The 25,873-nt window shown below is 47.1% G+C and overlaps 1 protein-coding gene across 1 annotated transcript in view; it reads left to right on the top strand.

Annotated features, from left to right (window-relative positions):
• The window catches only part of HOMER2 (homer scaffold protein 2), an 84,769-nt gene that overhangs the window by 28,510 nt on the left and 30,386 nt on the right, over window positions 1-25,873 (top strand). Inside the window, exon 2 of the mRNA XM_035024229.1 lies at window positions 15,175-15,331. Within this exon, the coding sequence (XP_034880120.1) occupies window positions 15,175-15,331 (157 nt within the window). The remainder of the gene's footprint in view (window positions 1-15,174; window positions 15,332-25,873) is intronic.

Here is a 25,873-nt window from a genome sequence, read left to right as displayed (position 1 = left end):
TCTGGTTTGGTCCACGTGGTTGTGCATTTGACCTTCAGCTTGGGAAGCAAGAGACAGGGGCCTCTCCCTTGCCCAGAGAGCACTCCACATTGCACGCATTTGATAAGCCTGTTCTCTCTCTTGCCAGAGAAAAGCCCGGCTGCACGGTCACCATTCCACACTCGGTCCCCTGTGCACACACACATGCCCCAACACAGACGGGGAGGGAGCTCCCTGGATCCTGGGGCAAGTGGCTATGGCTTATTTCCTGGGGTGTTTTTAGTGCCCAGTTCAGCCCTCTCATGTAGCTGCTAGTAAATGTTTGTTAAATATGTATGGGAACATAGCATGATGCTATTTTGTAACCTTTTCTTTTCTTTTTTTTTTTTTTAAGATTTTATGTATTTATTCATAAGAGACAGAGAGAGAGAGAGAGAGAGAGGCAGGCTCCCAGCTGAGTGGCGAGCCCGATGCGGGACTTGATCCCAGGATCCTGGGATCATGACCTGAGCCGAAGGCAGACGCTTAACCATCTGAGCCACCCAGGCGCCCATCCTTATCTTTTCTCTTAATGCCATGTCCTTAACGTCCGCAGCCCTAGTATTGGCTAGGTTTTGTGGGAATTCTGGAACCTATAGGTTTCCCCCACTTTCCTTTCTTTCTTTCTTTTTTTTTTTTGTTGTTTGTTTTGTTTTCTCTGAAGCAAGAGATTTTGAGTGACATTCAAGTTCTCCAGCCACTCTGCTGTTGGGCAAAATATTCGCAACATAAAGTTCTCCATTTTAATGATTTCTAAATGTATTCACAATCCACTGGCATCGAGAACTTTCATAGTGCTATGCACCTGTCACCACCATCCACCTCCAGATCCTCTTCGTCTTCCCAAATAGAAACTCTGTCCCCACTAAGCAGTACCACCCCATTCCCCACTCCCCCCAGCCCTGGATAATCACCCTTCTACTTTCTGTCTCTATGAATTTGACTGTTTGATTCACGAAAGTGGAATCATACAGTTTTTATCCTTTTGTGTCTCGCTTAGCATAATATTTTCAGGGTTCCCCTATGTTGTAATGTGTATCCAAATCTCATCCCTTTTATGTCTCAATACTGTTCCATTATATGTCTACCCACTCATCTGTCGGTGGACACTTGGGCTGGGTCAGCCTTCTGGCTCTTGTGACCCATGCTGCTGTGAACATGGGTGTACAAGTCTCTGAAGGTAGCCCCACATGCTCCTTGTTGGGATGAGATACCAGCAGTGAGGACAGTGGCTGAGATCTGGGGGCAGGAGGGCTGTGTGCTCTGGGCTGGGGCATACCAGGTCAGACTGTGGGGCCCCTGCTGGCAGGCACCACTGGCCGGGAGCGGCCAGGAGCAGCCGGGGCGTTTCCAGCTACACAAAGAGATTCTAGAAGCATCTGGAGCTCTCCTCTCCTTGCAGTTCAAGCCTCTGCAGGATTGTCAAAGTAACTTAGAGGCAAAATAAGGAAAGTGGAGGTGCTCCCTGGGCACTGGGGGCTTCTATAAGCCTCCCCCCGCTGTCGCCCCAGGGCACAGGGATGCAGAGCTGTAACTGTCCAAGTCACTCTAGACAAACAGAGGAGGGCAGAAGGACATCATCCTAGCCTTGAAATGTGGCCCACCCATAGTCTACAGGTTTGCTTGTGTCTTCCAAGGTTGCCTTACATAAAAACCATTGGCTGCACTGTTTACCGAATTCCTTTTTTGCCTCTCTCTAAACCCCACCTCTCTGTGTTTTCTGTATTTCTAAAAGCATGAAAAAAAATTCACGTGTTAATAAAAGATTTTGAAATAAGCGGTCTCGTTCCTTCCTTCGGCAGCAGCTACCAAGGAAGGTAGTGGAAACTCAGAGGAGGCACACATTTTGTCTACTTGGGGTGTGGGTCACCTTCAGTTAGGTCCACGAGCATCCCTCTAGAGTGTGCTAAGTATCTGTTAGCGTCCACGTCACACCCACAAGGATGGCTATAATCAGAAAGGAAATAACAGGTGTTGGGGTGGAGGTGGCCAAGTCAGAACCCTCCAGAACTGGCTGGTGGGAACGCAGAGTGGTGCAGCCTCTTGGAAATCAGCCTGGCAGCCCCTCAACAGAGCTACCCTGTGACCCAGCAATTCCACTCCTACGTATGTACCCAAGAGCCAAGAAAACACATGTCCACGTAAAGGTAGGACACAAATAATTCATAGCAGCATTCTTTATCATAGCCAAAATGTGGAAACCATACAGATGTCCACCTCCTGATGGATGGAGAGACAAAATGTAGTGTATCCATACAGTGGACTGATGTTCAGCCACAAAGCGCCGTGAAATACTGAGACACGCCACAACATGGATGACCCTTGACGATGCCGCGCTCGGTCAAAACAGCCAGGCACAGAACGGGGCGTGCTGTATGATTGCATTTATGTGCAGTGTCCAGAGCAGACAGATCCAGGGAGACAGAACGTCCATCAGTGGTTACCTGGGCAGGCAGAGGGGAAGTGGGAGTGAGCACTATGAGTATGGGATTTGGGGGGTGATGAAAATGCTCTGAGATTAGCTAATAGTGATGTTGCACTTCTGGGACTCACGGAATCGTGTACTTCGCAAGGGGGGGTTTTGTGGTGGCTGAATTATAACTCAATAATGTAGAAACTATCCATGGTTTATATGAAATTTAAGTTTAACCAGAAATCCCATATAGTGTGTGTGTGTATGTGTTCCAAGTCTGGCAACTCTATAATCACCACCTACTTTTGTAAATAAAGTTTTTTTGTAATACATAAAAAATCAAATAGCCCAAGAGACCAGTTGATAACATCAGTGAGAACATCACAGGCACTCTTTGGAGGTATGTCTGCCTCTTTGGTTTTGTGTTTTACGCCTTTTGCAATTGACTTGGCAAGTTACCAGACTCTTCACACCGCACATTTTTCATTTTGAACAAGAGTAAATCCTAGGGAAACAAAAACAGCTTTTCTTCTCCAAAACCCCAATTCAGAGCGGTATAGCCATGCACTTAACGAGGGCTGGCTTCTCGAATTGGTACTAGAATCCGCCGGCGGCCGCCCAGGAACCTAAAAGGGAAGAACGAACCACGAAACCAATTGGCCACGACTAGTACTAACTGGGTGAAGGAGGAAACAAGTCTCAAGACGACTGAATCTTTTAAACTTTGAAAAAAAAATTTTTTTTAATTATGAACACACACACTCTTTTTTTTTTTTTTTTAAGATTTTATTTATTTATTTGAGAGAGAGAGAATGAGAGACAGAGAGCATGAGAGGGAGGAAGGTCAGAGGGAGAAGCAGACTCCCTGCTGAGCAGGGAGCCCGATGCGGGACTCGATCCCGGGACTCCAGGATCATGACCTGAGCCAAAGGCAGTCGCTTAACCAACTGAGCCACCCAGGCGCCCCACACAGTTACTCTTTTTGAAGATTTTTTTGTTTAAGTTGATGATCATAGGAGAGACAGCTCGATTCCGTCTGGGCGAATTGAGCGTCTAAAGTGGAAAAGGGATGGTCTTTCCTGCAGTGGCATCTCTGCCTGTAATTAGCATATTATAATGTTCCTTTAACAGGTTGCTGTTAATAACAAGCATTTTGCACACAGTCGCTTGGGCTGGTGATACTCAGAGTGAGGGACTTGCCCCAGGTCACACAGGCAGGGCGAGCTTCCTCTACTCCAGAGCCCTGACCCTGTTCCTCCCTGACCCTTCAGAAGTCCCTCCACTTCTTCATGTCTCTGACACAAAGGAGGACTGTTAAATCTTGTTAGTCTATCATTCTGCTATCTTGTCACTTTGTTTTCCCTTCCCAGAAAAGGTAGAGCAACATGGGAGCCTTCCAGTAGGATCTGAAACCACCTGGTTTTCAGCCTGAGCGACCCTGAGGACTTCCTTGAGTTTCAGGACTGTTCCTTGCTCCTCTTCCCGCCCTGTGCTGGGCGCCTCCCTGGCTCCGTTGTCTGTCTCCTCCTTGCTCCCTGGGGGCTCTCTGAGTGGTGTCATCGACCCAGTGGGCTCCCCAAGGTAGTCACCCCAAGAAAGGGATCCCGTCTGCCTTCCAGCATCTCTGCTAGATGGTCCGTAGACAAAGCGCGCTCAGCACGATGCAGACTTCCTCTCAACTGCCCCAGCCCGAAAACCCAGCCACTGTGTCTTTTTTCTCCCTGTTCTTATCCACATTTGATCTTTGAACAAAACAAAACAAAACAAACACCAAAGTCGTTCATTGCGATTTAACTCAGGTACAGTACAACTCAGTTTTTGTTTTTGTTTTAAGATTTTTTATTTATTTATTTGACAGAGAGACACAGCGAGAGAGGGAACACAAGCAGGGGGAGTGGGAGAGGGGGAAGCAGGCTTCTCGCGGAGCAGGGAGCCCGATGCGGGGCTCGATTCCAGGACCCTGGGATCATGACCTGAGCCGAAGGCAGACGCTTAACGACTGAGCCACCCAGATGCCCCCGGTACAACTCAGTTTTATAAAATATGCAATTCATTGATTTTTTTTTAATATTCAGAACTTGTGCAACCATCAACACAATCTAATTTTAGAACATTTTGATCCCTCCTCCAAGAAACCCGGAACCCATTAGCAGTCACTGTGCATTCTCCCCATTTTTACTATAGACGAATACAAAAGCCCTCAGCATTTAAAATTGAGAGCGTCATTTTTCCAGTCCTTTAAGAACATCACGTCTGCGGGGCAGATGTTGCCAAGTCATATTCTCATCTCAGGTGTGGTATACAATCTTCTATATTTTGTTTTCACTGAAGTGTAATATGAAACCCTGTGCACAGATGTGTTATGGCAAAAGGAAGAGCACAAACCGCTCCTCCAGCAATATTTTGTGTTCTCCTGAATTAGCTGTCCCGGGACTCATTAATCGTTACGACTTGGGCAGCCCGCCACCTGGCTTTTTAGAAGCCATCACTTGGATGTATTCTGATTCTTGGCTTGGTGTTCACGGTGCATGAATCATAAAACTCTGCTTTTTTGTTTAAAACTCCCTTGTTTTTCACCATAGATTTGGATGGAATGAGTTTTGATGGCATAAATGCTCAATATGCCACATACGGAATAAAATCATGAATAAATGTTAAAATCCTAAGACCGTATACCTTCCACAGACGAACTGTGAGCAGAAGGTGCCCATCGAGGTGATGGCCAGTTTGCATGTGGAGATCATACACTGGTGGGTGGCTCCCGACAGCTCCCAGGTGACTTCCAGCAGTCTTGGGTAGAGAATACCATTTGTTTTTCTTTTCTTTTCTTTTTAAGATTTTATTTATTTATTTGAGAGAGAGAGTGAGCACAAGCAGAGGGAGGGGGCAGAGGAAGAGAGAGAAGCAGGCTCCCCACAGAGCACAGAGCCTGACATGGGCTTGATCCCAGGACCCCGAGATCATGACCGGAGCTGAAGTCAGGTGTTTAACCGACTGAGCCACCCAGGTGCCCCGAGAATGCCATTTCTTAAAGGTGATACCACATGATGAAGAAAACAACTGTGTGGATGCGTTTAACATTTTTCCTACATATGTGTTTCGTGGAATGTATTTAAAGAGAAAATAGCTTTGACTTAAACTTTCCATGGAGCCCAGTTGGGAGATGGTAGTTTCCAAGGTAGAGACTGATTTCCTTAGTGTGGCATTCAGAGTCCATGGGTATCCGGCGTGGGCCCACCTTCCGCCTCATCTCTTGTCCCCTCTCTGGTGCTGGCTTGTCTCCAAACACACCTGCTGCATCTGGAGAGTCACATCACCCTCACCTGCCAAACCCAGAAGAGTGGTGGGGGCGGAGGAGGATGTGTGTGTAGAGGAGGGAGAGAGGCTCTGGACAGGGATAGAGGGGGGCCATATGAAGATGGGGTGACATTGCAATATTGCTGGTGAGGTGGCTTTTTTTTTAAGTTTTTATTTAAATTCCAGTTAACATACAGTGTAATATTAGCTTCAGGTGTACAATATAGTGATTCAGCACTTCCATCCATCACCTGGTGCTCATCAGGACAGGTGCCCTCCTGCATCCCCATCACCTGTTTCCCCCATCCCCCGCCCACCTCCCCTCTGGTCACCATCAGTGTGTTCTCTAGAGTTAAGAGTCTGTTTCTTGGTTCATCTCTTTTTTTTTCTTTGTTAGTTTTCTTAAATTCCATATATGAGTGAAATCATATGGTATTTGTCTATTTCCGACTGACTTATTTCACTTAGCATAATACTGTCTAGCTCCATCCTTGTCATTGCAAATGGCAAGATTTCATTCTTTTTTTTTTTACAACTTCCATAAAAATGCTGGTGGTATTCTGATAGGGATTACATTAAATGTATACATTGCTTTAGATAATATAGACATTTACACAATTCCATTGTGTATATATACCACATCTCCATCCATTTATCAATCAGTGGACACTTGGGCTGTTTCCATAATTTGGCTATTGTAAATAATGCTGCTATAAACATGGGAGTGCATGTATCCCTTTGAATTAGTGTTTTTGTGATCTTTGAGTAAATACCCAGTAGAGTGATTGCTGGGTCATAGGATAGTTCTATTTTTAATTTTTTGAGGAACCTATACTGTTTTCCAGAGCGGCTGCACCAGTTTGCATTCCCACCAACAGTACACGAGGGTTTCCCCTTCTCCACATCCTCACCAATGCCTTTTGTTTCTTGTGTTGTTGATTTTAGCCATTTTGACAGGTGCGAGGTAGTATCTCATTGTTATTTGATTTACATTTTCCTGATGATGAGTGATGTTGAGTCTGTTGGCCATCTGGATGTCATCTTGGAAGAAATGTCTGCTCATGTCTTCTGCCCGTTTGTTGATTGGATTATTCATTTTGGGGGTAGTGAGTTTTTATAAGTTCTTCATAGAGTTTGGATACTAACCCTTTATCAGATATGCCATGGGCAAATATCTTCTCCCATTCAGTAGGTTGCCTTTTAGTTTTGTTGAATATTTCCTTTGCTGTGCAGAAGCTTTGTATTTTGATGTCGTCCCAATAGTTTATTTTTGCTTTTGTTTCCCTTGCCTCAGGAGACAGATCTAGAGAAATGTTGCTACAGCTGATGTCAGAGAAGTTACTGCCTGTGCTCCCTTCTAGAATTTTTATGGTTTCGGGTCTCACATTTAGGTCTTTAATCCATTTTCAGTTTATTTTTGTGTGTGGCAAAAGAGAACAATGGTCCAGTTTCATTCTTTTGCATGTTGTTGTCCAGTTTTCCCAACACTATTTGTTGAAGAGACTGTCTTTTTTCTATTGGACATTCTTTCCTGCTTGTCAAAGATTAGTTGACCATAGAGTTGAGGGTCCATTTCTGGGCTCTCTGTTCTGTTCCATTGATCCATGTGCCTGTTTTTGTGCCAGTACATACTGTCTTGATGATGACAGCTTTGTAATAGAGCTTGAAGTCAGGAATTGTGATGCCTCCAGCTTTGCTTTTCTTTTTCAAGATTGCTTTGGCTATTCGGGGTCTTTTGTGGTTCCATACAGATTTTAGGATTATTTGTTCTAGCTCTGTGAAAAATGCTGGTGGTATTCTGATAGGGATTGCATTAAATGTATACATTGCTTTAGATAATATAGACATTTTAACAATATTTGTTCTTCCAATCCATTAGCATGGAATGTCTTTCCGTTTCTTTGTGATAATTTCAATTTCTTTCATCAGTGTTTTACGGTTTTCAGAGAGGTGGGTTTTTTTTTTTTTAAACAGTTCTTTGACCAGATTTATTTCTGGTGTATCGTCATTTTTGTCGGTTTTGCATAAGATATATCTTTAAAGGAAATTTTTTCAGTTATAACACATATACAGATAAGTGCATACATAAATTATACGTGTACAGCTCAGTGAGTTTTCGCAAAGTGAACACAACCATGTAAGCATCACCCAGATGAAAATATTAGAACATCACTGGTACTCCAGAAGCTTCCCTCATGTCCTTTTAAGTTGTCACCCTGGTGAGTTTTGTTTTATTTTCTCTCTTGATTCTGCCCTTTGTCTTTTCCTCCCATAATCTGTTTTCTTATCTTTCGTCCTCAGAGGAGCCCCCCACCTGACCCCATGCAAGTATTTGCCTTCCATATCAGCTTTGCTTTTCTGGAACTCTGTCTTCCCCTCCTCACTGTCACGATCCCCACCCACTGCTGGGGACCACCACCCCTCTTAGAGACTCCTGACCCTTTCCCAAAGCACAAGGAAGTGGATCTGATGGTCCTTCTGGGGCAGCCTTGCAGCCTGTGACCCATTCCCAGAACTTGGTCAACCCCACATCACAGGAGGACCCACAGAGAATGTGGGCAGAGAGCTCCTGAAAAACTGTCAAGCCTTCTGGGATCTAAGGCAGTGTCATTAAGCCCATCAGCATTCATCAGGGTCACTTGCCTCATTCCATTTTCTGATGTAAATGTGACCTGAAAAGGGAATCCCCAGTCCATGGAGGGTTTGTGACAGATGTGACTTACACGAGATCTCCCGTTTATTGGTTGTGTTAATCTGGGAAGTTTGGGGGCAGGCAGAAATAACTTTAATAGAATGGGTCTGCCGTGACCCACTTGGCAGCGCTCAGACCAGGCAAGGAGACAGACTTCTGGCTAGGGTCCAGTAAGTGTAGGCTTTCCCCAGAGAGTTGCTAACCCTTTGTTGTAACATGGTATGTGGGGCGACTCCTGTGCCCCCCCGTGGATGAGCAGTACCACCTACATCATGGGCTTAATTCCTCGGGCTTCTGTTTCTAACTCTGTTCCATTAATTTACTTCTTTGCTCAATATCTCCTTGTTTCATGTGTTGTAATTCTACAATTAAGTATTTCATTATTTAACAGGGCTAAATCTCATTGCTCTTCATTTTCAGAATTTTCTTGGCTGTCTTCGTAGGATGAGTTTCCCACACGAATAGCCCTATCTAGTTCTAAAGATATTCCTGTTGATATTGTGACAAATGTATGTATTAATTTAGGGGTACTCGACATCTTTTTTTTTAAATACTGTAATTATTTATTTGAAAGAAAGAGAGAGCACACACAGAGAGAAAGTGAGAGGGAGAGAGAGAGCAGACTTCCCGCTGAGAGGGAGCCTGATGCGGGGCTCGATCCCAGGATCCTGAGATCATGACCTGAACCAAAGGCAGACGCTTAACCGACTGAGCCACCAGGCACCCCAAGGGTATTCAATATCTTTATATTGACTTTTCTTAAATATAAGAACAGAATGTGTCTTATTAAAGCTTGCTTTTCTGTGCCTTTAGAAATTCTTTTTTTTTTTTTTAAAGATTTTATTTATTTCTTTGAGAGAGAGAGTGAGAGAGAGAGCGCAAGAGGGGGGAGGGTCAGAGGGAGAAGCAGACTCCCTGCTGAGCAGGGAGCCCGATGCGGGACTCGATCCCGGGACTCCAGGATCATGACCTGAGCCGAAGGCAGATGCTTAACCATCTGAGCCACCCAGGCGCCCAAGACATTCTTAATGTTTTTAATGCAGATCTTGCACACTTCTTCAATAGATTTCTAGAAATGGCATCTTTTTGGTTGCTGCTATCAATGGGATCTTTAAAAATCCATTATGTCACCTGTGAGGTTGTTTGCGTATATAGGAAGGCTGTTGATTTTATTTTTTGTTAATTTTGTAACTAGTCATCTTACTGAATTTTATTACTCATGTTCACTTTTTCAGTTGATTCTCTTGGGCGTTGTAGGTGTGCAATCATGTTATCTGCAAGCAACAATAACTTTACTATGTTATATTTATTATGGGGATTAGTATGAAAGGAGAGCCCCAGTACAGCCATGAGTTAGATTCTTTGCATGGAGAATGTACCAGAGGGACCTTTTTTTGTCCGTTATCTCCTTCTTTACCCTCTCTGTGTCCTAGGCTTTGGAGATTTGACCCTGCCAGCTGAGGGCCTTATTAACCATCCAGAGCAAGGGCTCGGAGCCAGGTGAGCCCACATTGCTGGTCCCTGTGACAATCCAGGGCCTGTGTCCTCGAGGGCGCAGATTAGACATCTCAGGATGCTGTGACAACACTTGAAGGATGAACAGGAGGTCTTCCAGCGAGCGAAGGGGGAGGATGTTTAGGCTCAAGGCAGGGCACGCCCCATGGGCATGTGGACCTGCAGGTGATTTGGAAGTGCTGACGGGAATACAGCAGGGTACCCTCTGGTGAGGAGCAGGGCCAGGTGGTCCGGGCTGGTGGAACATTCTAACACACCTGGAGTGCGTTTGATGGGGGACGGAGCCAGGGAAGGTCTTTGCGATGGGTGGATCCTGCCTTACCATCTACCGAGCTTGGGGCCAAGCATTTCTCTTGGCTCTGTGTGATCGATGTTTGGAGGGGTTCAAGACCCAAGGTAGATAAACTAGTTAGGGCATCCTGTGAGACTCTGAAATACTGTTTAAATAGCTATAAAATAAAGTCTGGATGGTTTGTTTTCATTCAAGTCAAACAGAAGTCGGAATAATAAGAATTGTGAGGTTTCACCAGATTCATAGCAGAACAAGCCTGGAGCTGAGCATTGCCATTGCAAGTGAAGGATTATGATAAATTAAAACATCATTTTTCTTTTTTTCCTTGCAAAAAGTTATCATGCTAGTTCTTTGCAGAATTCTCTTACACGGAGCCAGAAATTGTTCCGAGCAGGAGTAGTGTCTCTGCTGAGTGGGTTTCATATTCCAAACATACATATGTTGCACAGAGTGTCTAATTATTCTCGGGGACAATTACTGTCAGGTTCCAAAATGTGTTCAATGAGCAGCAATTGGTGTTTATTCAGCTCTAAAAAGACTATGCGAGGGAACAGTAGGCTATATTGTCTGCCTAAAGAAATGTTTTGCCATCTGGAAACATCTGCTTTCTATTTAAAGCACTGGAGAAGGAATGGGAGTATTTTTGAAATACACTCCCTAAGCATCGAACACCAAAGAAAGGAGAATAAAATTGGGTATGAAGGTAGTTTCTGTTCTCTGATACACACTCTCTTCAGCTTTTCCCTGCTGGGAGGGAAAGGCGGCTTCCTGGGTTGGAAAGTTCTGCTTCTCTTGAATTTTTCTATTTATACTGATTTGTACACTTACAGGAACTGACTCCTGTGTCCTAGTTCCAGCATTTTTGCTTTTTCAGGTGAGGCAAGATGATCTCTCAGAGCTGGGGTCTGCATTTCTGAATTTTGTGTGAGGTTTATAGACTTCTCTGATTTGTTCATCACGATGTAAGGATTTGTGGTATATAGTAAACTTTCTATGAAGGTCAAGGTATTAGTTCTCTTTTGCTGGGTAATAAATCGCCACAAACTTAACAGCTTAAAACAAAACACTTTCTCTGGATCAAGAGTCTGGGCATGGCTTAGCTGGATCCTCTGCTTCTGGGTCTCTTATGAGGCATCATTAAGGTGTCAACGAGGGCTGGGATCTCATCTGAGGTCTCAACCGTGGAGAGATCTGACCCCCAAGTTTCCAAGTGGTTGTTGGGAGAATTTCAGTTCCCCAGGGGGTGTTGGGCGGAGGGCCTCAGTTTCCCTCTGGCTCTTGGCTAGAGGCCACTCTCAGTTCCTGCAAGTGTGGGTCTCCCCAGCATGGCAACATGCCCCATCAAAGCCATCAAGAGAGTCCAGAGAATCTGCTAGCAAGGCAGACATTATAGTCCTGTGTAACTTACTTGCACAATGACATCCCATCACCTTTGCCATGTTCTTTTGGTTAAAGCAAGTCACAGGTCCCTCCACCACCACCACCATGCTCAAGGGGAGAGGATTGCATGCAAAGGGCATAATTACCAGGAGGTGGGGGTCATTGGGAACAACATCAAAAGCTGCCTCTTATAGCTATTATTTCAGAAAGAGAGTGTAGCATAATGATTAAGAGGGAGGGTGACCATGTCACTTGGAACTGCTTTCACATCCCGGATCTGCCACTTACTATGTAACCCAAGGCAGGTCCTTGGCCTCTCTGAGCCCCCATTTCCCCACCTGTACACCTCCCCCAAAGGATCTTTCTGATCCTAAAGGAGAGGTCATGTGTAAAACCTGGCAGATGGTAAGTAGTCAGTAAATATTAACTACTGCCCTTTTTTTTTTTTTTATCATTTCCCCCCCCTTTTCTTTAAATACCATTAGATTTTTTAATTTTAGAAGAATTAATTAGAACTCCCCACTGGCCTCAGATGTGGTTATTCATGTGGAAATCTCAGTATTATGAGCAGTTTCCTGGGCACAAAGCTGCAATCAAACTGGCCCTGGCTTGCCCAGGACTGAGGAATGCAGGTCTTTGGTCTCCCTTGGTACTCGTCCTCAGAAGGGGTAACGGGGCCTGACCCTGGCGACCCGGGCTGCAGCCCCTGAAGGTGTGGCCAGCTGGGCTCACGGTGCTCTAAGGACATCCTTGCATTCGGGCTGGGGTCCCCAGGGTGATCCATGTAGCTTTGGTCCATCCCCAGAGCCGAGCAGGCAGATTTGGAGATGGAGCGTCCTCATGTCTCTATGTTCACCTTGACCTGAGTCATGCCACGCAGATGACTCTTGGCCTTTGCTTATCCCTGGTCAGGAAGCTCTACCATCTCTCGTCTCCCTGTCCTTCCTGCCCTATCTCTGGTCCCTCCGCTTCCCTCACTTCCTCTCTCCTGCAAGGCTCAGGGACACAGAGTGCTTGAAGTCTGTGCTTGGCCACACAGGCTTCCCGCCCCCAGTCTCTACCCAGAGCACTTCGCCTCCCCACTCTTTGCACCCCCAAATCCTGTTCTTGGTTTCACCGTAGTCCCCTTCAGGCTGTGGGAGGAAGTTCTGGAGTCATTCAAAGTTAGCTGTGTCTTTCTGGAGGAGAGATGCTGGCTGTAGGCTCACTTCTTCCATCTTTTTTCTAGATCATCTGATAATGTCTCATGGGGGTATCTCCCCAGCTTCTTTGAGGATCAAAATCACCTGGAGCTTTTGTTAAAAACGGAGGTCCCCAGGCCCCTCCGTAGAGAGCCAAGTTCCTAGGTGGGGGGAGTAGGTTGGGGCCCAGAAACTTGTATTTTTATGAAGTGCCCCAGCTAATTTCCATCAGAGGTTTAGGAAACACTGGTCTAAGGGCACTAAACCCCAGGCCCAATCCCTCTTGCTCAGTGTGGAGGACGTGAGGGCAGGTGTGAAAGCCAGGCCCCTTCCCCAGCGAGGGCTCCTGCCTGACCCGTGGGCCCCACCTGTTAGTGCTCTGTAGGAGAGAGGCAGAGAGACTTCAGCACAATGCAATAATTTTTTTTTTTTTTATCGAGGTATAATTGGCATATAACATCATGTTAGTTTTAGGTACACAGCATGATTCGATATTTGTATACATTGCAGAATTTCTCTCAAAATCTTTTCTGTAGTTACTGTCCTTTCAATCAGTGCCTTCTCTTGCATCAGCAGGAGACTTCCATGTGAGCAAGTGTTTTCCTTTATGGTGCTGTACTTAGATGATTAGCAAACTGTGGTGCCTGGGCTCGTGGTAGCACAGCTGGGGGATCCAGATGCCAGACGTCCCCACGTGGATTTGATTAGGAGAGCTTGCAGTCACGTGCACACACGCTCCCCCACAGGCTGGCCCCTGGTGACAGCAGATGCTGGAAATCGCAGTGAGAATGTTCCTTTTGTTTCTACACCCTGTCACCCTGTGGCTGGAAGGGTGTCAGTTTAGGATCGGGCGGGTGGGTGAACCTAATCACGTTCAAGGGAAGACAGTCGTCCTAGTAATCCACATCCCCAGAGACCCTTGTCCTGTTCTGGGACCTAGGAGGGAAGTTTCGGGGGTGGGGGGGAGCGGGGGCAAGGAATGCTTCTGTTGGTTCTTCTGGAAGGCTGGCCTCTTGAACCTGCTTCATTGAGTTAGCGCGAATAGCATGCCCTTGGCTTTTCGTCTCCTAGAAGAGTAGTTATGAAAGGGTTTCTGCACTTGTCTGCAGCCACAATTGCTGCTTGATGCTGATATTCATTGCGATACTCAGTATTCTTTGCATGAGGCTCAAATAGTAAATTGCTTTTCTAGGAAGAAGTTTCTCTCCTAAGAAAGAGTTTTCTTTCCAGTAATGAGCCTTCTCTAGGCAGAACGGGTTCATAGACTGCTTTGCCTAAAACCACTCCATCTAGAGACCAGACACTTAAAATTCACTTTCTCCCTTTGATTTTTTTATTTTTTCTATCCACATGGGTGTCCTCTTCTTTTATGTCACCCCTTTGGACATCGTAAGGATTTTAAAACTTTTAATTTGTCTGAGTTACCTTTTGGTTTTGTTTTTATCTCTAATAAATGCTTATTAAATCTGTAGCATTTCGTGAACGATGGGGCCACTTTTACATCCTGGGGGCTTCCCCCCCACCATGTTATCGTATTTGGAACAGTTGAAGGATTTTTGAGCCAGTTTGCCTGAAGACCCTTTCTTTAAAATTAAGTCTTATTTTGTAACAGCTTTGTGTTTCATTTTATGTTCCTTTGTGAGGTAGATACCTTAGAGTGTGAAATGCACTGTAATCTGTTTCAGTTTTTTATCCACCTGCCTTATTTCTTGATGCTTATTGTCAAGATAGAAATAATTCTCCGCTTTCCAGAAGAAACCTGGATAGTGTGCCCATTTGGTTCACAATCACATTAAGAAATTTACAGGCGTGTGGAGCAAAAGAGCAACAACCATACAGAGGCAAGAATAGCTAAAAGAGATGGATTTCCCGAATTAAACTCCTAAACCTCAGAAGGTTTATAAGTTGGAAACATAAAACTTTAAGGCTCGGTCAATGACAAATGAATGCGTCCCTGGTAAAATGCTGTGAATTTGAGAAGTACTTACTAGACATATAATTATGAAGTTGCAAATGGATTGCAAAATCCTAAAATTGTGGCAGAGTCCTCCAAAATAAATGCATCGCAAAATCCCGAGAATGCCAGCAGGATGTCAGAACAGGACCAGGATGCTCGACAGGATGCGAGGACACTGGATGAAGGGCAGCATTTAGAGCAAATCGCTCATTATGCCAGTTGCCCGTAGCCCGGGTGGATTGGGTGTCCGTAACTCCTGTTCTGGAGTCTCTTCTTCCCCTTTTTCTTACTTTAATTGTCCTCATGCATATGTATCTCTCCCAATAAGCTATTAAGATCTTTGGGGACAGCAGGGGGTGGGGCGAGAAGTCATAAATGATACATGAAGTCCTGTTCTGTCGGCTCATGCACCCTTCTCTCCTCCCGCAGAGAACAGCCCATCTTCACTACGCGGGCGCACGTCTTCCAGATCGACCCCAGCACCAAGAAGAACTGGGTGCCTGCGAGCAAGCAGGCAGTCACCGTTTCCTACTTCTACGATGTCACCAGGAATAGCTATCGCATCATCAGCGTGGATGGAGCCAAGGTACCACCCCAGAGGCTGAGGTTAACATTCCCAGTCACCGCCTTCTCATCAAGAGCCGTATGATACAGGGGCGCCCGGGTGGCTCAGTCCGTTAAGCGTCTGACTCTTGGTTTCAGCTCAGGTCATGATCTCAGGGTCCTGGGATCGAGCCCCGTGTCGGGCTCTGCGCTCGGTGCAGAGTCTGCTTCAGATTCTCTGGCCCTCTCCCTCCCGCTCACTCTCTCTCTCTCTCAAATAAAATCTTCGAAAAAAAATCAGTACGATAGGTTTCAAAGTGGAGGGGAAAGGATGTACCCAAATCCTGCTGCTTTAACACAAATGTTACTCTTATAATCATGACGTTGGTTGGTATGATCACACACCCTGCTTTTTTTTTTTTTCATTTAAAATTACGGCAAATGGGAAAAAAAAAGATTTCCCTGTTACCACGTTGTCTTTGTAACTAGTATTTTAATGCCTGTGTAACTGTTCCACTGAGGGCCTATAATGTCCTTAATCTCTCCCCTCATGGTTGCATTTGTCAGTGGCTTCTAGTTTTTTCCTGTTCTAGGTAATGAGCATCTTTATACAACAAATACTCCCATTCATTCATCACATACCTATTGCTTTCTTTTGGGTATTTCCTTAGGATCGATTCCTGGAAGGAACACTGTAGGCCGAGATAGTAACTGTTTATTCATGGCATGTGATGGATGTGACCCAGTTGCTCCCTGAAGAGTCCGTTTATCCAGCATGCATGAGAATGCCGGCGTATTATACTCCTCTCAGCACTGGGTATTATATCTAGTCTGGTTTTGATGTTATTATTCCTGGAAATCAAATTTGATTAAGAGATTTTGGAGAATTTGTTGAAATACATTTTTTCCCAGGTACTTGTATTATTCTGCTGTCTTCCTTGATATTTTTTTTTTTTAAAGATTTTATTTATTTATTTGACAGAGGGAGCGAGAGAGGGAACACAAGCAGGGGGAGTGGGAGAGGGAGAAGCAGGCTTCCCGCCGAGCAGGGAGCCCGATGTGGGGCTCGATCCCAGGACCCCGGGATCATGACCTGAGCCAAAGGCAGACGCTTAACGACTGAGCCACCCAGGCGCCCCTTACCTTGATATTTTTGTCACGTTGCTCTGGGGGCAGAATAAAGAAGGGATATCAACAGAAGGATCACCAAATTAACAACAAACAAAGAGAAAGTAGATTTGATGCTGTATAATTTATTTTCTGTCTTTAATTGGTGTTCATCCAGCTGGAGAGTTTTACAATTGACATTATCTGCCGTCACCTGAAATTCAGTGTATCTGGGGTGCCTGGCCCCACAGTTGGTGGAGTGTGTGACTCCTAATCTTGGGATCGTGAGTTCAAGCCCCATTTTGGAGGTAGTTTACTTAAAATAGATAAATAAACAAAGTCACTTATAAAAAAAGAAAATGAACTTCAGGGTATCTGAAGCTAAATTCCCCTATTTGCACCCCAAACCACCTCCCCATTTTCATTCCGTATCAATTTGGGCTTAAAAAAGAGAAGGAGGGCGCCTGGGTGGCTCAGATGGTTAAGCGTCTGCCTTCGGCTCAGGTCATGATCCTGGAGTCCCGGGATCGAGTCCCGCATCGGGCTCCCTGCTCAGTGGGGGGCCTGCTTCTCTCTCTGACCCTCTTCCCTCTTGTGCTGTCTCTCATTCTCTCTCTCAAATAAATAAATAAAATCTTTAAAAAAAAAAAAAAAGAAAAGGAAAAGCACAAATTCATTCCCTTTCTAGCTGGTCAGTGAGCCTGCTTTTGAAGTACCTCACATTTATGCCTAATGTTTTGTTTTAAGACCATAACTTGTCCTGAAAGTCTTTTTTTTTAATTGAAGTATAATTAAGATGCAGTGTTATATTAGCTTCAGGTGCAGTGTATTCAGCAATTCTCTACCTCACCCAGTGCTCGTTGTAAGCGTAGTCACCATCTGTCACCAAACATTTTTACACTATTATTGACTATATTCCCTATGCTGTACTTTTCATACCCGTGACTTATTTATTATTTTATAACTGTAAGTTTGTACCTCCTAATGGCCCTTATATATTTCAGCCATCCCTCCCACCTGCCTCCCCTCCGACAGCCATCAGTTTGTTCTCTGTTTTTTGTTCGTCTTTCAGATTCCACATATGAGTGAAATCATATGGTATTTGCCTTTGTCTGACTTGTTCTACTTAGATAATACCCTCTAGGTCCATCCATGTTGTCGCAGATGGTGAGATCTCATTCTTCTTTATGCCTGAGTGATATTCCATTATGCATTTATGCACATGCACTTTCATCTGTGGGTGGATGCGCACTTGGGTTGCTTCCCATACATACATACTTTGGCTACTGTAAATAATGCTCAATAAACATAGGGGTGCATCTCTTTTTGAATTAGTGTTTTTGTTTTCTTTGGGTAAAGACCTAGTAGTGGATTACCGGATCATAGGGTAGTTCTAGTTTTAATTTTTTGAGGAAACTCCATACTGTTTTCCACAGTAGCTGCACCAATTTACCTTCCCACCAACAGTGCACGAGGGTCCCCTTTTCTCCATATCCTCGCCAACACCTGTTATTTCCCATCTTTTTTTTTTCTTAAGATTTATTTATTAGAGCAAGTGCAGGGGGGGGGGGGGGGGGGGGGCAGAGGAGGAGAATCCCAAGCAGACTCCCCACTGAGCACGGAGCCCAACATGGGGCTCCATCCCACGACCCCGAGATCATGACCTGAGCCGAAACTAAGAGTCAGGTGCTTAACGGACTGAGCCACCCAGGTGCCCCTCTTGTCTTTTTAGTAGTGGCCCTTCTGACAGGTGTGAGGTGTGCTACCTCATTGTGCTTTCAATTTGCATTTTGCTGAAGAGGAGGGATGTTGAGCACCTTTTCATTTGCTCAAAGCTTTTAGTTACTTTCTGACCGGCTCCCCCCTCCTGCCTGTAGGCCAGCATCCCTAGGCGGTCAGAAGCAGGGGAGTGGGGCGTTGCGCAGTAGAATGGGGCCTGATTGGAGGCTTCTTGCTTCTCTCGAGCCACAGAGCAGAAGGCACAGAGAAGCGTCCCTTGCAGTGTCCTCTGGGGAAGCTCCGAGAGCCTACTGGTGCCTCCTGATCTCTTGACGAGGCTCCTTGTCTTAAAACAAAATTCCCCCTTTCGGCCGTGTTCTCTCAGCATAGTGAAAACTGCAGATAAAGTTGGCTGGGCCCCTCGATCCTCTGTCTCTTGCTTCCAGTTGCCACAACCCTTCCTCCTACGCAGAAAGGGAGCCCAGAAGTCCTCACTTCACAGTTGAGGTCAAGGATAGGCAGTCACCCGGGCAAATTCACACTGCCGGCGAGGCTTGGCAGGCCGGTTCCTGTGGCCGGTCCCTAGGACAGCAGCTTGCTGGCGCTTGGGTTGGACCTGGCTGCCTCCGGCTGGTAGAGGAGCTGTCCTGTCCTGACGTCTCACAAGCAGAGTGATCTTCTTCCGTGTTCAGATAGCAATAGCTGGTCTGGCAAATACGTCTAAAGAGAGGCAGGGGCTGGTTTTCTCCTCTAAGCAAGCAGGATGAGACGTGGCAGGGTTCTGGTGTGTGCGGAGCAAGTGTGAAAGTGCCTGGCGCCTAGTAGGTAGGCAGCTCAGGTTTGATGAGTGAATATCTGCAAGGTGGCCATCATCATCATCATCATCATCATCATTATCATTATTATTATTTTTTTAAAGATTTTATTTATTTATTCATGAGAGACAGAGAGAGAGAGGCAGAGGGAGAAGCAGGCTCCCAAGGAGCAGGGAGCCCGATGCGGGACTCGATCCCAGGACCCTGGGATCATGACCTGAGCCGAAGGCAGACGCTTAACCATCTGAGCCACCCAGGCGCCCATTATTATTATTATTATTACTGTTATTATCTTCTGGGAGACATGGTGATACCACAGTTCAATTACCTCTTCCCTTCTCTGTGCTTCTGAGCTGGAATCGCCTTGCCTCTTGCCAGGATGTTCTGATAGGGGTGGTACATCAGGCTGACCTGCTTTCTTTTATCTTCAGATGCTGTCATTTCATCTGCTGTCCTTGAGCTGGGTTTGCACTTCCGTCAGTTGCGTTATCCAAGGATATATTGGGCTTAAATATAGATAAAATGATTTTCTTCGAGAAAGTGCCTTGGTCCTGTTAGCTGGGCTTTTAGTAATGTGTCGAAGTGCCAGCCGCTGTATTGTCCAGCTCTGCAGTTTCTGAAGGCTGTGTTGGGGTGCGAGCCAAATGAGCCAGCTAAGAGACATCAGATGGATGTGTGTGTAGGCAGGGGCTGACCCCAGAGCTGCAGAACAGAGCCAATTCAGGGTCGGTGTGGGGGACCTGTCGAGTTATAGAGTCGCTTACTTAGAGTGGGAACCTCAGCATGGGAGCCGCTGGAATTCAGAGATGGAGCCCGAGGATCTTGTCCACCCCTCCTGGCATTCCTGGAGCCCACCCAGGGTTCCCACCTTACTGCTATGGTAGAGGGGCTGTGACAGGGCCTAGTTCTGCAAAAGGAGGTGCCTGTGAGGGAGCAGGAGGTCCAGCGTGGTGGGGATGTCGGGACCTTCGTCACTGAAGTACTGTGACTGACACTCAGGGCAAGTTTCTTGCTGGGAGAACCAGAGCACAGAACACCAGATGGCGGTCACCGCTTTGTCCTAGGCCTTCGATCCCAAATGTTGATCCGGACTGAGGTGGCCGAGGGTCAGATGTCTTCAGCCTTTGGAGCTGTCTTGGCACAGGACTTGTACCTCTGACCTTGGGCAGGTCTCGGGCCTGGGTCCTGCCTCTCTCCATTGGCCTGGCCAAATCAAGTCCATGGCCTTGAGCCTCTTCTTTTTTTTTTTTTTTTTCCCGTATGCAACAGATTTATTGGACCTCAACAAATGTTCTTTTAACAAAAATTATAATTTTAAATACACCTCCAAAAGGGGCCTCATTAAATCTTATGCCAGTCCAAGTATTTAAACAAAATTCGAGTTAAGTGAGTCTGTTGTCTTCCGTTTTCTTATATAATTAATCAGGTGAAAGCTCATCTTTAAAATGGAGTTAGCAGTTGTCTCAAGAAATACTTATTCTTCATTCTTATTTTTCTTTTTTTTAATTTGATTTTATTATGTTAGTCACCATACATTACATCATTAGTTTTTGATGTAGTGTTCCACGATTCATTGTTTGTGCATAACACCCAGTGCTCCATGCAGAATGTGCCCTCCTCAATACCCACCACCAGGCTAAGCCATCCTCCCACCCCCCTCCCCTCTAGAACCCTCAGTTTGTTTTTCAGAGTCCATAGTCTCTCATGGTTTGCCTACCCCTCTGATTTCCCCCCCTTCATTTTTCCCTTCCTACTATCTTCTTTTTTTTTTTTAAACATATAATGTATTATTTGTCTCGGGGTATAGGTCTGTGATTCATCAGTCTTGCACAATTCACAGCACTCACTATAATATTTACCCTCCCCAGTGTCCATCACCCAGCCCCCCCCATCCCTCCCACCCCGCCTTCACTCCAGCAACCCTCAGTTTGTTTCCTGAGATTAAGAGTCTCTTACGGTTTGTCTCCCTGTCTGGTTTCATTTTGTTTCATTTTTCCCTCCCTCCCCCTATGGTCCTCTGTCTTGTTTCTCAAATTCCTCATATCAGATCTTTTGTTACTTGTCTTTCTCTGTTTGACTTACTTCGCTCAACATAATACCCTCCAGTTCCATCCACGTCGTTGCAAATGGCAAGATCTCATTCCTTTTGATGGCTGCATAATATTCCATTGTATACATATACCACCTCTTCTTTATCCATTCATCTGTCGATGGACATCTTGGCTCTTTCCACCGTTTGGCTATTGTAGACATTGCTGCTATAGACATTGGGGTGCACATACCCCTTCAGATCACTACATCTGTGTCTTTGGGGTAAATACCCAGTAGTGCAATTGCTGGGTCGTAGGGTATAGCCCTATTTTCAACTTTTTGAGGAACCTCCACACTGTTCTCCAGAGTGGCTGCCCCAGCTTGCATTCCCACCAACAGTGTAGGAGGGTTCCCCTTTCAGCCTTGAGCCTCTTCTCAGTGCCCCTCAGCCAGCTGCCCCTCCCACATGAAGAAGGGGATGTGCTCAGTCATAAGCTGCTGGCGTGCAGGGGTCTTGGAGGTCACCGGGAGCAGTGACCACAGCAGCCTCAGCCGCTGAGTCAGCCGCGGGCCGCCCGCGGCACACGGGCTCCCCATCCGGGGAGCAGGCGAGCCAGCAGCCCCGGCAGCTGTCGCTCCACTCCAGGGCACAGCAAGTTCCCAGGCCCCATCCAAGCATTTGTCACGCTCTGCTTGCGGAAGGATGCAGAAGGCCTGGCCTTCCCCTAAGAGCAGTCAGTGCTGTTCGTCAGAGGAGAAGCCTGTACGCAGACCTGTTCGTCATTCTTCTTGAAACGCGAGGCATTTTCTTCTTCTCAGGGAAAAGACTTCGGTGTCCGTCCACCTGCTGCTGAAGGCGCGGCTGGGCCGGAGTCGCATGGTGCATCGTCGCAGCATCGCTCCGACTCGGGGGCGTTATGTGGATCCGTTTCTGCGCATGAGGCACCAGGGCCCTGCACGGTCTGAGGACTGGGGCCCAGGCCCGGCTCATCGCTGGAATGGCAGCCCCACGCCAGACTGGGCCGCGTCGCAGAAGGGGAAGGGATAGGCACTGGGCGACCAGGCCAGACCCGGGCACGCCCTCCCCAGCCCTGCGGCAGCTGTGCCGTGGCCCCAGGATGCTGGGCACGGGTCGAGTCCACGCCACGAGGGACCCAGGACCCAAACCTCAGAACGTGCCCCGTGCGTGGCCAGATGGGAGCCACACAAGGCCACCTCGCAGCGCCCAGCTTCCCAGAGCAGCTGCGTGAGCCGTGCCATCTCCACCAGCCGGATGATTTGTGGCGTCTTGGGGCAGAACAGCCAACCCCACCGTGAAGGCACCCTGCCTTCCCAGAGCATTTGTTGATTGAGCCGCCGGGGCCCTGGGTTGCATTGCGCTGTTGGCGTCTGCAGACCGAGCTCAGCGCGGCCCTCCTCGGGTGAGAGTGCCTCGCCTGCGGTCGTCCCTCCCCCAGAGCAGGTGTTTCTCCCCGGGGCTCTGGATGGCTCTGCTGCCCTTGCGTCTGTTATTTATAGGATCACAGAAACCTCTGTGGGAAGAGCCCTCCGAGGTCATCCATTCTGCACATACTTAGCCGCCGAATCGGGACTGTTTGCAGGATGGAAGCATCTGAAACCCTGACTCGGTGTTTTCTTCTGGGAACATGCAGTTGCTTTCAAGAGCACAGCCAGGCCCCCTCCTCCGCCTCGTCCTTATGGTTTCCTCTTTCGGATCAAGCAGAGCACCTTCTGTTAAGGGAGCCAACATATGGAAGGGTCTCGCACACAGTAGGTTTTCAGTGGATGTTGGTTTCTTTTCTTCCCTGAGTGTGGTGTAAAAGAAAAGAAGAAAAAAAGCACCCATGAGTCGCTACTCTGGAAGCAGGCGACATGTCTGTCCCTCAGTCCCAGCGTCTTGTAGAAAATTTTAGGGTTTTCCCCCTTGCATCCCTCCGGTTTGGGAACGACTTTCCTTGGAGAGGAATGCAGGGATGTCTCCCGTCTTGTGCCGAGCGGCTTCCTCTGAGTCCAGAGCCGGGGCTGGAGACTGGAGGGGCCGGGCTCTGACTTCTTCCACGAAGCTCTTGCTGACACACGTGTGCATTTTCTGAGAACTTAGTCCCAGCGGCCTGTGGGAGCTGGGGCTTCGACTAGGGAGTCTTTTTCTTTTCCTCTGTGCGAGTTCCCGAGATCACTCACAAAAGAGGCAGGGGGTGTGTATAGGAGACAGGAGCTCCCGCTGACGCCTGTTCCCCAGGATGTTTACATGCAGCATCCTTCTGGGCTTCACCTTCCCCCCGAGACTCGCCATCACCCCTCCCCCACCACGCTGACTCATTCTGTGGGATTTGCCGCCCACAGAGCACCCTCCTTCTCATCACCCAGGACCCCATTAGTCTTGTTCCCTCTGGATCATCCCCACTGCCTCCTGAACTCCTTCCCCTGCTCTTCCTTGGTGCTGCCTTCTGCCCAGGCCTCTCCTCTTGTTCCTCTGTCCCCTCCCGCTGGAGAGACCCACCACTCCTGGAACCTCCTTTGTCCCGAACACAATTCCCCAGTGTCCTGAGTGCAGGGCTCCCCACCTCCTCTTTTCAGAAACCTCTGCTCAACCGTGAAGATTGGCCTCCCTGACAACTTTGTCAGACTTATTACTGTCTATCTTACTGTTTAATGCCTGATAATAAAGAGCACGCTCCTCTACCCGCCTGCCCCATGGAGCGTCAGACCTTTACGACTCCTTCCGAAGTCCCTTTATGGGCCTGTCCCTAATTATATGCCTCTCAAGAGGGTCCCACTCTCTTGAAATTTGTATTAAATGGTCCTTTCATTTTCTTTACGGTTTTGCTGCCTGTGTGTGTCCTTAAACCAGAGGTTGGCAACATTTTTCTCTAAAGGGCCTTAGAGTAATTTTTTTTAGTGAACTGCACAGTCTCTGTCTAGCTATTCAGCTTTTCTCTCGTGGCAAGAAAACAGCCGTAGACCAATATGGAAATGAATGGGTGTGGCTGTGTGCCAATAAAACTTTATTTACAAAAATAGAACACAGGCTGGCTTTGGCCTGTGGGCTGGAGTTTGTTGACTCTTGCCCTAAATAATATATTATTTAGTTTTGCCTGTTTTTGACCTTTATATAAATACAATCCCGCTGGTGACCCATACTGTTTATCTCCTTTTGTGACTTCCTTTTTAATTTTTTTGCTTAATGTTGCTGTTTTTTTCCCCCAGTTTTTTTTGAGAAGTCATTGATCTACATCACTAAGCTTAAGGCGTATGGCATGACGGTTTGATTTTCATATATTGTGAAATGGGTTCCTCAGTGGGCTCAGCCACCATCCATCATTTCATAGAGATACAACAAAAAGGAAGAGTTTCTCCTTGTGGGGAGCATTGTTAGGGTCTACCCTGGACACCTGTCCCATCTAGCACACGTCGGTGTTAGCTGTAGTCCTCATGTTGTACATTCCATCCCTAGTATTTTACCGCAGGATGTTTGTACCTTCGACCACCTGCCAACACTGTTTTTGTGATTCGTGCATGTTGGTGGCTGCAGCCTTGGTCCGTTTTCGCTGCAGGATAGTATTTCGTTGTATGAATATACCAGTTTACCCATTCCACTGGTGGGGAACATTTGTTTTTGCAAACACCGCCGCTGAGAACATTCTGGTTTATTTCTCCTGATACACCTCTGCAAAGATTTCTCTTACGTGTGTACTTGGTGGAATTGCTGGGTGGTAGGGAATGTGCATCTCTAAGTTTATCAGAGAAAGCCACATTGTTTTTCAATTCTTTTTTTTTTTAAGATTTTATTTTTTTTATTTATTCATGAGAGACAGAGAGAGAGAGAGAGAGAGAGAAACAGGCTCCCAAGGAGCAGGGAGCCCGATGCGGGACTCGATCCCAGGACCCTGGGATCATGACCTGAGCCGAAGGCAGACGCTTAACCATCTGAGCCACCCAGGCGCCCGCCACATTGTTTTTCAAAGTGACTTTACCAATCTCTCAGAGCTCCCGTTGTCCCATGCCCTTGCCCCAGCCTTGGTGTCATCAGACCGACCGTGAGTTTGGTGAGTATAGAATGCTAACGGCAGTGACTCACCCTACCTCATTCTCTCCAGGCTCACAAAAGAGGGCTCCATTCATCAGCCCAGAGCTGAGCTGAGCCTCCCTCGGGAGCCATGTCCTCCCTGCACCCCAGGATGTCCCTCCCGCACAGCTGCACCAGGCACTCCCCTGAGCAGACAGAAGAGCTTTTCACGGGGGTCTGCCTTCTTTCGCTCCCTCATGCAGGCAGGGGAGAATGAAAGAGTCTCAAGAGAAACAGAAGCATTAGGTGGGTTCCAGGTACAAGAGCAGGTAGCCAGAAAGGATCTGGGCGCCTGGGAGAAACATACCCAGAAGGAGCATATCCTTGGAAGCCTCCGTCTGCCCAGGAGACAGGTCAGCACAGGATGAGGTTCCCGTGTTGGTGGGAAATGAAGGCAGGAGGCTCTGGGCTTGAGCATGTTTGACAGCTTGATTGCTCCCGCTGTCAGTCTTGCTGCTTTTGAGAAGGTCAGCGCACCAGATGTCGTGGCATGATAAGTGGCCCGTTGTCTCTCTGATTATAGACATGGGCTCGCCAGTGTGGCCTCGAGATGGTTTAGACCAGCTACCTCTGGTGAGCCGTGGCAACATAATGGGTAACGTAGACGTGCATGATGGCTTTCCTTGCCCTTTCTTCCTCTGTTCTGAATCTAGAAAGTTCTAGAAGCCCCAGAGCCTTTGGTAAGCTGTCAGGAGACAGCCAAGGTGTTTCATGGTGCAGGGAACCAGCCTGAGGGATTGCAAGAGCAGCACGATGAGGGGGGTGGGCTTGACCCCCAGCTTGGGGGATGCTGCAGGCTGTGTTCGGTAAATGCCCAGACCCCCTGATGCTGGTGAAAGAGGGAGGG

This window comes from Mirounga leonina, unplaced genomic scaffold (genome assembly GCF_011800145.1).
Source record: "Mirounga leonina isolate KUSES-001 unplaced genomic scaffold, KU_Mleo_1.0 Mir_178, whole genome shotgun sequence".
NCBI lineage: Eukaryota > Metazoa > Chordata > Mammalia > Carnivora > Phocidae > Mirounga > Mirounga leonina.
This window is presented reverse-complemented; position numbering and strand designations above follow the sequence as displayed.